This window comes from Haliotis rubra, unplaced genomic scaffold (genome assembly GCF_003918875.1).
Source record: "Haliotis rubra isolate DU_JTF1 unplaced genomic scaffold, ASM391887v1 Scf673, whole genome shotgun sequence".
Taxonomy (NCBI): domain Eukaryota; kingdom Metazoa; phylum Mollusca; class Gastropoda; order Lepetellida; family Haliotidae; genus Haliotis; species Haliotis rubra.
The window spans coordinates 485488-498101 of NW_025767383.1; the positions used below are offsets into that span (position 1 = coordinate 485488).

At 41.4% G+C, this 12614-nt stretch overlaps 1 protein-coding gene across 1 annotated transcript; it reads right to left on the reverse strand.

The window, feature by feature from the left end:
• Positions 1–4705: 4705 nt before the first annotated feature.
• Positions 4706–5062, reverse strand: LOC124257794 (myeloid differentiation primary response protein MyD88-B-like). The gene has a single exon (XM_046691937.1). The coding sequence runs from the start codon at positions 5060–5062 to the stop codon at positions 4706–4708; it is 357 nt and encodes a 118-aa protein (XP_046547893.1).
• Positions 5063–12614: the final 7552 nt, after the last annotated feature.

Below are 12614 nucleotides of genomic sequence, written 5' to 3' on the forward strand. Positions count from 1 at the left end.
GACATGGGTTAAAATGAACTTCCTTGTTATAAAGTCCCTTGACATGAATTGTGATTTAGTTCCTGGTTGTATTTAATTGGTTGTAATAAACATGACATAAACATGTTCACAGAATGAGTCCATCTAGGCTTTAAGGAAATTATTTTATTACAACGTAAAACAGGCCTCGTCAGAAACTAACTGATCCAGACACGCGATACTGTCTGGATCAACGGGCTATTTTCCTCTGTTTGGGCAGTGACATGTTGCAGGTTTCTGTTTGGGCGTAGTCTACAATTATCAACATTGTTCACCTTCGAAATAAGGTCAAACACTGTTGTGTCGAAGTTGAAAGTTACCTACGTAATGCTTCGAGTCATCCGAGGTTCGACAGAACCGGAAAATGATGTCAAGATGAGGTGAGGTGAGGTGAAGTGAAATTGGGTTTAACGTCGTGCTTGAGAAATTTCGCTCATATGACGACGTGCATGCGTGTGTATGTGTATGTGGGGCTGCTTGTACTAGCCCAGACTTAAGCTGGTTTTATAGTGCTAGTCCACTGAGATACCATGCCGCAGTGAAGCATGGATACCCCACACAGACCCATTATACTGACTACGAGCCGACCAGTCCTTGTTGTATCCATTAATGCCGAGCGCCAGGCAGGGACCAACAAGTACCATATATTTACGTAATTTGGTATGACGTGGTCGGGGATCGAACCCACGACCTTCCGCTCTCCGGGCGGACGCTCTAACCACGACACCACGGAGGCGGTTGTCAAAATGAGGAATACGTAGGGCCTGGTTTTACTTCGTGACAACTGTACATTCGATATATCCAAGACCGAGACAACAATGTTTCACTGTATATCACAATGTAATATCAAGAATACTGGATAAAACCTCCTGAGCTAAACATGTCATGGTTACATACTGCAACATGCCATGTTCTTCACACCGGGCAAGAGCTGAACAACTGTGGAATGGTTCCAGGATTTCCAGAGACGTTAAACCGTTTCTCCACATCAGCATTTTGACAGATATACACAACAATTTCAAAAGAAGTTTTATCGTGTTTTCCTGGTGAGTGAGTGAATTTAGTTTTACACCGCACTCAGCAATATTCCAGCTATATGGCGGCAGTCTGTAAATAATCGAGTCTGGACTAGATAATCCGGTGATCAAAAGCATGAGCATCGATCTGCACAATTGGGAACCGATGACATGTGTCAACCCAGTCAGCGAGCCTGACCACCCGATCCCGTAAGTCGCCTCTTACGACAAGCATGGGTTACTGAAGATCAATTCTAACCCAGATCTTCACGGGTAAAGTTTTCCTGGTACTGATAATGATCATGATGACGGTTTAGCGTCTAACTAATAGTGCGTTCACGTTTGTTTTGTATCGAAATGTAATGGTAATGGCATCATTACACCAAGTTCCCATGACAACGTACTTCAAGTCCAGACAGGTAATTACAGTCAACATGTTTCTTTAAATAAGAAAATTAGTTTATTTCAAAGCAAAATAGTGTATACAAGTCACCTTTATTTCATATTAGGCCAGTTACATTAGGAAAAAGATTTTAAACAACATGTTAAAGATCTTAAAACAATATGTAAGGAAAATACTATTCAAGAATATGTATAAACATCGTTAAAATTGTGATATTTACATATGGGTTTGCTTACCAGTAGCCAAACAATAACCTGATTTGATTATAACATCAGTCTAATATAGAAGCACTCGAGTGTCGCCAAAGACATAAACAATGCAAAGAATAAAAACAGGATTTTTTTTTAAAATGAATACGATGTTCATAACATAACAGATGATGCCACCGGTGCAAGTAACCAATCACGATTCGAAACGTATGGGCAAATGAGTGAGTGAGTGAGTGACTTGGGTTTAACGCGAACACTTTAACCACTAGGCTACCCCACCGCCCCTTATGGGCAAAGGAACCCACACGGCAGGAACAATTTTCAAGTCTCTTTGTAAAATAATGTTTTTCATGTTTGATGTGTGTGTATAATATTCTGGCTATGACGGTGGTCTGTATGCAAAAAGTCGACCAGACAATCCAGTGATTGACAATGTGAGCATCGCGTTACTGGAATCCGGTGAGATGCATCTACCAAGTTAACGAGCCTGAATATCCAATCAAGCTTGTCCCCTTTTCGGATGTTCACGGGTTTTTTAACTAAACTGTTGACTAAAGTTCCCAAACTGCTTATATAAGAGCTTGTCACCGTGTCTCTGGAAATAATGATAGCTGTAAGACTAAACTAGGTTGTTAACTCGAACATTGTGTTGTTAGCCTATGTCTGAAGCTAGTCCTTTGAGTGAAATATGGTCTTCAGCGGACATTATATTCACAATGGTAGTATTATTATATAGATGATTTTACTCTCTGGTGTTTCTGTATCGTATGTAACATATATTAGGAAACAAACATCAATTTTATATATTAGGAAGCGAATACAATATAATAGGAAACAAACAAATATTAGGACATAAATATCAATATCATATATAAGGAAACAAAGATCATATATTAGGAAACAAACACATAATAGTAAACAAATACCAATATCACATAACAGGAAATAAGTATAATCTATTAGGAAGTAAACCACATATAATAGGAAACAAACTATTCTTGACTCGTTTATTTACAGACCGCTTTCATGCAGATGGGGGGCGGTGGGGTAGCCTAGTGGCTAAAGGGTTGGCCGAAGACCCGGGTTCGAATCCCCACATGGGTACAATGTGTGAAGCCCATTTCTGGTGTCCCCCCTCCGTGATGTTGCTGGAATATTGCTAAAAGCGACGTAAAACCAAACTCAGTCAGTCAGTCAGTCATGCAGATGGAAAATTGCTGAAAGCGGCGCTTAGTAACAAACAAGGGGGCTACATATATATTCAGAAAGCCTCTATACAACAAATATAATCATATGTCAAATCCGAGATTATAAAAAACCAACGTGAAACATACGTTCAAGTATATATTTTTTGTACATGTGGTTGATTAACCAATATATTATAACAGTCACTTCATGGAGTAGCATATGGCTGCCTGATGTTGCAGCAGTTCAGAGATTAGTGAGTGAGTGAGTTTAGTTTTACGCCACACTCATCAATATTCCAGCTATATGGCGGCAGTCTGTTAATAATCGAGTCTGGACCAGACAATCCAGTGATCAACAGCATGAGCTTCGATCTGCTCAATTGGGATACGGTGACATGTCAACCAAGTCAGTGAGACTGACCATCCGATCCCGTTTGTCGCCTCTTACGACAAGAATGGGTTGCTGAAGACCAATTCTAACCCGGATCTTCACGGGTCAGAGATTAAAACTTTAGCAGTCAATAAATGTCAATATGAAAAACCAAACTTGAGGAGGACATGAAATGGAATATGAGACCTCATGGCATGTCCATCCATACCTATGACCCATACTTATGTCCGAACGGGGATGAAACTAACAAGAAAAATGAAACATAGATACTATACTTTCAATGGATATATTGCTGTAAGTGTGAATTTGAATATTATAAAACAGAAGAGCCGAAATTCTGCAATAACAGAGAGCAGCTGAACTCTCCGGGCGGCGTTCCATTATTTGTAACACTCTTTGCGCAGCTTGCATGGGTACGGTGATTGTAATAGGAAGGATGGCGTGAAAGCTGTTACTGAACGTTGAACTCCTAAAGCATGTGCACAATAACACAGATGAAGGTATTTTACGAAATAACTAATCCATTTTTGGAAAATGGCAGTCTAAATGTGCTACTTCTTATCGAGTGTTAGAACAACAATATAAAACTCTTCAATAAAATTATACAATAATCTAATGTACCACTTATACTATGATACGACCTAGTGCACATGTGCGTAAGTGATTTGATTTTACGCCGCTTTTAGCAATTCCAGCAATACCAGGGCAGGAGAGGCCACAAATGGGCTTCAAACATAGTACCCATGTGGGGAATCGAACCCGGGTCTTCGGCGTGACGAGCGAACGCTTTACCCAGTAGGCTATCCCTACACGCGTCTTACGTGTGATGGCGCTGCGTCTGTTATGGTCATTACATGAGCAGATTAGCAGGTGGACATTCTCATACCTATTTTACTATTTTACTCAGTCTGTCTCACAAGCGAACGCTTTGACCACTAGGCTACCCCACCGCCCCTAGTGCAAATTGAAAAAAATAAATAATATTACACTTCAAAAGACAAAAGTCATTATACATGGAAATATTATGTGGGTATGGGTTATTCCTTTAAGCAGTTCTCTTAAGCTTGTGTCAGTGTTCTTTCAAGCATCAAGGTCATTCAAGAGATGTTTACAGTATTTCAGACGTACACAAAACAAGGGCAAGGTAGTTACTCATATAAAACTTTCAATGGTATGCAAATTTGCCAGAAAACTGGGAGTGCTAATATCTATTTTCATTCAGGCAGCTTGAGACACAGGACTAAGTGCTGTATTAGAAAACATTTAGGAACAAAGATGAATACTTATATGTTAGTTTGGTGAAATGTTCTGAATAGATGCTTCTGGGTAAGTATCATTGAGAGAATTTCCGTTTTACGTAGCCGCTTTACAATATGCATCATGTCCCTTAAAAATAAATGAATCTGCTTCTGAGGACAATATTCTCTTGGCATTCTTTTGCACGGGGCATTTACAGCACGGGACATTCGGGGCAATTGATCTCAGACCCAACACAGTTCCTTCAAACACAACTGATCCCATTGCTCAATGTCATCAAACGTTTCCAAAGGAAAATTGTTATCCCTATCCAGGAGCTGAGTCAAGATTCGTGGCAACGGATGATCGAAGATTTCATCGGAGTACACAATGATCAGCCTGTTGGGCATGAGGTTCGTGCTAGCATAGACTGTCGGGGAGAGCGTGAAGGAACAGAGCTCATCTTCCAGGAAGGTCTCAGTCAGGTAGATGACAGTCTTCCAGCTGTTGTTGATGGCGTCAAGAATCTCTTCTGCAGTGCAATCACCAGGATGAAAGTCTCTGTCCGGAATACAAAGACGCAGACTTCTATCTGTCTCCATTTTCTGTCTAAAGGTGTTGCACACCCATCGATGATCATCCTTTGATGAATAGTAGACAAACACATCATAAGGAAAGTCCAACTTTCAGGGATTTTGAAAGACCTTCCAAACCATCTAAGCATCATGCATTTTATCTGAAAGGGTTATTGATAATCAGACAACATAATGTCAAGACCAATAAAAATACCAGCAGAAGGCAAATTGCTACTGTGAACCAGAAATGAGATATACATGCTCTCCAGTATTTTACATAAGAATTCAAAACAGTGTTCAATTCCACGATGGTTCCATTGTCTTCTATGCATTTGTATGTGTCGCTATTCCAAAACGTGGTATCAGTTTCCAACAACCAGGTAATGAAATCAAAGGACCCACATGTACAGGAAAGAGTATTTCCTTGACAGTTAAGATTATTTCATACATGTTCTTTCCTCGGATTGACAAACTAGACCTAAGACGGGTGTACCAGATATACTAAGCCAATGCTTTTTGAATGGCCTCATCTCTAAGTGCATTGACAAACTGTGGTTTCAAAACAAATGCTACGATAGGCATGTAACTGGCAAAAAGACTCTTCCACATACTGTCTGTCGTCCAAAGGAGGTGAACTAATCTTCGTAACACCGCTAGATAGTTATTTCTATCATTTTTCCTCAGGAAACTACGCCTTTCATATTGAGTCACTGGTAATCTTCCCTTTAATAACCTATTGATAATACCATTGACGGCAGGAATCTGTTCTCTGTTCATTTCTAAGATGTCTTATCATCATATCCCAATTGGGTAGATCGATGCTCATGTTGTTGATCACTGGATTGTCTGGTCCAGACTTGATTATTTACAGACCATATAGCTGGGATATGACTGAGTGCAAGATAAAACTAAACTCACTCACTCACTTAATGCATTGCTGGAGGATTGACATTAGACAACTGTTCCTTGTACAAATCTTTGTTTTACAACTGATAAATAATCCTCCCTATGTCACTGAATACATTGAACCTACAATACAATTCTTAACACCAGGAGGTCCCAACCTCTTCATACCCCACACAATACAGTCACAAGAAGCTTACACCAGTATTTCATTGTGCCGTCTGTGGAATAAGAGCAGCTAACGGCATGTGAGTAACCTATGTGTCACATGATGTCAAAAACGTGTCATATATAGTATTCATGGACATAAGATTGTTGTTTTTATGTTTACAGTTTGAGAGTAAAGTTCAACTTTAAAATGTTCAGTAAAAGCACTGGAAAGTTTTACAGGAGAACACATGTAGGTTTGTTTTCTTATTCAGTAATATATATGACAAATGCTAAATCATTTCATCACTGTACAACCACTTGACACCACTTGAGATATTAAGTGACCATCAGTCCTCAACTGCTTACTATTTCCTGTATTTAATTCCGGTCAGACACTTCTCTCCCTACATACCGGAAGCTGACCATTTGTGACTATACATTCAACATCACATTGAAAATTATTGACAGCCATTCCATGTACACATGATTACAGTCTGACCTTTAAATTACAATAAAACAATTTCTGGTCAACTTGAACCGGCTAACTTTGCGAGCACAGGAAGCCACACACAGGGAGCTAAACACATCAACCCCTTTCAGGTCCGCACCTACTTAAACATATCTGTACACGCATAAGCATAAGTGATAAATATGACAGCATTTAAAACTTAAAATGGTGGTCAGTTTTAATGACTGGATGGAGGTGCTTTTAACAAACGTAACACCTTACACTATTTCATCCAATCACAGCTGTCACATGTCTCTTCAGTTATGGCCCGACTCAGCGAGCAAGCGATTCTGCTCTTAGTATAGTGCATAGACTGCGCCCCATTCACGCATATCATATACGGGTCCTCATGGCGCATGAATTTAATTTGATAATGGAAACGTGAAATAAATAAGTTCCCCAATATATACTCTTTAAAAAAGAAACGCATAACGAAAATGGTATTTTGATGCAGCAGTGTATTGGTACAGGGAGGATTTCACAAAACCGTTTCTTTTGTTTATGATTCCTGTGGTGATAGATAAGATAGATAATATAGATAAGATAGATAAGATAGATAGATAGATAGATAGATGTCGTTAATGATCACCGTCTTTGGTTTATTCACTCTATTTGGGAGTTGTTTTGGAATGTAAAGTTCGACGACTGAGCAGAGTCAATCGACATATTGCTAGATGTTCTTGAAGCATGACAGTCTTAACTTACAGTTGTCTGGTCTCTGGGAGAGATATCACCAGCAGAACTCGGTGGAAGATGGACCGAGAAGGGGACGATCCAGTTTCGACAGGAAAAGCGTGATGATGTGGGTGTGAGTAACCTACACTAGAAGAAGTGACGCGTAACGCTACTGTGTCCACACCTCCTTCCTATCCTCAACCGTCAGGGGGAGCTGTTTCAGCAGGACAACGCCAGAACACATACAGCACGTGTCACGAGAGATTTCTTCCAGAATCAGAACATCAATGTGCTGCCTTGGCACTCCAGATCCAGACTTAAACCCGATCGAACATCTTTGGGGTGCCCGGGACAGACGGGTAAGACAACGTAACCTACAGCCCCAGACACTTCAGCAACTCGCACATGCACTACAGGCAGAGATCAGATCAGATCAGATCCGGGGACTAATTCGTTTCATGTCGAGAGGATGTCGCGCAGTTCTGAATGCCAATGGCGGTCACACGAGGTACTGACTTCAGCGCAACCAAACGTCTTTTGTGACCCACTTACTGACTTTTCTCGAGCTCTTATCAAACAGTGATACTGTGACATTTCCAATGTGAAATTTCTTTTAATTCCATTTGCTATTAAATTCCAAACGATGTATCAAAACAAAGAGTAAACTGTAGTTAAAATTCTTATGTGCGTTTCTTTTTTGAGAGAGTATGTAACACGTTACACTTTACAACCAGGATGTTTTGCATCAATTAATCAGTAAGGAAACTGCGAACCAAAATATGATAAAAATCAGTTACACAACTCACGTTTGTGTCACAGCCGGGAAGTTAAACCACAACTTTAAGGCATGTGTTTAGATGTCAGTCGAGTCCATCCATTAAGATCAATATCATGCGCTAGTTTCTCAGTAAAGATTGAAAACACTTATTGCCTGAAAGTACCAACTGAATAATTCTGAAAAGTATTATGCAACTTATGTCAACATGAATGGGACCCCTGAAGATCAGTTAGACCTGGTCACTAACAAGGGACTAGCAAGATCGGGTGGTCAGGCTCGCTGACTTGGTTGATGAATGTATTCTCTCGTTAATGTAACGGAAAATACTAGAAGCCATCAACATCAGAAGATTAACCCCGGGGATTAATAGACATCAAAGTGTATACCTCCTAAGCGCCTTGAATATCACAGAAGACGCACCACACCCACCTCTATTGTCACTTAATTAGCTGTATATCACTCTGCTGTGTTCACATCTCCTTATACTCATTGTTTGTGTCAACTGGTTTTACCTTATCCCAGTCATTGTTTTTTATAACTTCTTGTTTATCTGTCGTCATTATACATGTACATATCTGGCTTCCTGTAAACCGGGTATATAAAATGTTTTCTACACCTGTCTTTAATTACCTGAAGAAGGGACAAGAAGTGGCCCAGAAACGTTGTGTTATACAATAAATAAGAAATTGCCATCCATATACTTTACTTATACTTAGAGCTATTTCTACAAAACTTTCTGCGGACTGCTCGTTACGTGAAGTTAATTTCTGTCTATGCTGCTGCTGGAAGTATGGAGGAACTTCATTCAGTTTCCAAAGAACAAACATCTTGTGATAACAACAAAAGACCAAAGAAAAACCGGTTTCTAGTAAAACTTAACGAAACTAGAAGATACATTTCCCGGATATGGCTATGCCTTGAAATAAGATCGTCAGGAAACCCAATGTCTAAAAGGCAAAGGTCAATTTGGAGGAAATTAAAATTACAATACAAGACAACGAAAGAAAACTTACTTCTCCAAATTGTCGATTCCCTCAAGGCAAACTTAAAAGTTTGGACTGAAAGAAAGAAAAAATGGGAAAAGAAAAACAAATTTATCAAACAGAATAAACTCTTTAGAAATAATGAAAAACACTTTTAGAGGCAACTAAAAACAAAGAGTGATGGTGAGCATGATAAACGGCCCCCAATGGATGCCAATGAAAGGTTCTGGAAACAGTTGTGGTCTGTACCCGGCGACGGTAACCTTGAGGCACCATGAATCCGTGATTACGATCATGCATGAACGGACACCGTGTTATACTGCCCGCCTATCTGGGATATGTAAGGACACCGTGTTATACTGCCCGCCTATCTGGGATATGTACGGACACCGTGTTATACTGTGCGCCTATCTGGGGGATGTACGGACACCGTGTTATACTGTGCGGAAATCTGGGGGATGTACGGACGCCATGTTCTACTGTGCGCCTATCTGGGGGATGTATGGATACCGTGTTATACTGTACGCCTATCTGGGGGATGTACGGACACCGTGTTATACTGTGCGCCTATCTGGGGGATGTACGGACACCGTCTTATACTGTGCGCCTATCTGGGGGATGTATGGACACCGTGAAATCAGCAGTATACAGTATAGAGCCTGTCGTTTGTTCCTTGGAGTGCTGCGCAATACATCCAATATAGCTATACACGGTGAAATGGGCTGGGCAACTTACAAAGCAGAGGATTGAAGCGTTCCGTTTTATATCAAATCAGCCAAACAGATAACCAACAGATTACTAAATAGACTTTTCCTCTGGTCTATAAAGAAAAGAGGATCCTTTGCTTACACAGCACAGCATCTCGGGAAAAAACTGAAGTTGGACCCCATTTTAACATCTGTCGACTCTGTGAAGATGACTATTTTAACAATGAAAAGTCTTTTAATGAAACTAGATGAGGAAATATGGTTTACGGAAATGTGGAACGACAAGAACAAAGTACATGGAAATAAGCTTCGAACGTACAGATTATTCAAGAAAGATCGACATCCTGAGCTATACCTACGAATCATCAACAGAGCTAAGAGAAGTAACCTGACTAAACTACGCTGCGGTAATCTAAAATTACGTATAGAAACAGGTCGTTACAGCAAACCCCCACCGCTCTGTGTGAGAGAATTTGTCCGTTCTGTAATTGTGTGGAAGACGAGATACATTTTCTTTGACACTGTTATTTTTATCAGGATCTTAAATATCATTTTATAAATGTAGATTTTAAGTATAATAACAATGTGCATTTATTAAGTATTTTAATGTCGTATGACCCGCTAATTTTATCAACCACTGTGAATAACATGTTTAGAAGACGACTCCTATTCCTGTAAATAATGTTATTCATTTAAACTACTTCTTATACTTTACTCCAAAACGAAATGTACATAGCTATTAAATTGTGTATAGTGTCTCATAAGCCTTATTGGCTGGGTGAACGATATTTTACTGTGTCTATTGTGTATTTTATTTCATGTAATCGTTCACGTGACACTTTAATAAACTATATCTGTCTGTCTGTATGTCTGTAAATAAACTGGACCATACAATCCAGTGATTAACAGAACAAGCATCAATCAACGCAACTGGGATACAACATGTGTCAACCAAGTCAGCACAGGATACATTACCAGGTTTGGAACAACGTTTCCTGCAGGGTTAATACGTTCACATCTGATATGTATATTAAGTAGAGTTAAGCTTACATAGACCCAAAATGTAAGGACAGAAACTTTAAATATCTATAACCCAAGCTCAACTGTCGAATGTCATCGTATCCTAATAGCATAGATCACTGCTCTTGCAGTCGTCCACTGGTTTGCCTGGTCCAGACTGGATTATTCAAGACCCGCCGCCATATTGCTTTTTCTTGTGTTTCCATCTTGACTGGCAATTTCAATGTCAGCAAGGACAAGCTATTTTCTTCATTTATCACAGAAGGTAAACGTTTTATCTCGGTGATGCGTTTCTAAAGTAGCCTCAGTATACTTTCAGACTGTTGTTATAGGGCTGAAATATTGACGAGTGCGGCGTAAACAACAAACTAATCTTACCCTGTTTGACTAATTACATTATCACTTCCTGTTCAGAAACAAGAAGCGTACACACGCTTACTGAAATGCACTTTCATATTGCACGATAGTAGTGTGTAACGTCTCCCTGGCCCCTTTTTCAAGATGGCGGCGCCCATAGGGCGCGGCCATCTTGGATCAGTCACTTCCGGTCAGGGGAGATCACTCGGGTTCCGGTTCCGGTGCTTCCGTTTCCGGTGGGTGCGCACGCATCGCGATGACGTCACGTCCGGTTCCGGTGGTTGCGCGCGCATGACGATGACGTCACCTCCGGGCCAAGATTGCGGACGCGTTTCAAGATGGCGTCCCCTCCGGTGGGATCGCGTGAGATCTCGCGGGATCTCGTGGAGTCTCGCGGGATCTCGCGAGCGTAGACGCCTTTCAAGATGGCGGAACGGACGAGCGGCGGACGGGACGGGACGGAGAGGGAAGGGAAGGAGAGGAAAGGAGAGGAAAGGAGAGGGAAGGAGGGAGAGAGAGGGGGGTGAGGCGGACACGATGGCGTGGCTAGACAAGTGTGTGTGTGTGTGTGTGTGTGGTTAAAACACATTGGATGGAGCATTCTTTCGAGCGAGGTGGGTGGCCCTGAAAAGGGCCGTTGGTATGTGAATCAGTCAGCCAGGTTAGCATTCACAAAGGAGCTGGAGACCCCGAAAAATAAATTTTCCGGGGCACACATCATCGTGTTGTTGCTGACCTCTCTTGATGATGCCTTCCCCACAGTAGAGGCATATGTAGAAGTCTGCTCCTGGCACGACATCAAAGTGATTTGAAGGATACGCTTTAAAACAGGTATGGCAAATAATCAGGCGCCATTGGGATGACCATTTTGGTAATGTTGTTGTTGTTGTTGTTGGTGGTGGTGGTGGTGGCGCTACCGTGTCTCCTGTCGTAGGTGGTGGTGGTGGGGCTGCCGCTGCTTCTGTTACCGTTGTGGGTATCGGTTCTGCAGGTGTTGTTGTTGCCTCTTCCCTTTTGATGTCAGCCTTCCCTTGTAAGGTAGGGCTGCATCGCAAGCATTGCCGTCTACCACAATTTTTCCTGTAAGGCACCGGTCGCATGACTTTCACTTTTCTTGTATCCATGTTGCATGAAGATAGCTCTCACTGATCCATGTTGGAGTTTATATATGGGCGACCAGACAGCGATGACGTGTCGTCGATGACGTGGTATCGATGACGTGGGTATCGATGACGTCATGGTCGCGCGTGAGGGTAATGACGTGGTATCGATGGCGTCATGGTCGCGCGTGAGGGTCATGACGTGGCACCGCTGACGTCATGATCGTGAGCTCTCACTATATAGGATGAGCGGGGTGACGGAAGCAGTGTTACAACCAGCAATCATGTCTGGAGAAAACTGGGATCTGGAACTCATGTCGTTGGAGACACCATCACCACCCCCCCCTTACCGGCATGGCAGTGCCAACGATGTTATGGTTGTTTACCTGTTTACGCTA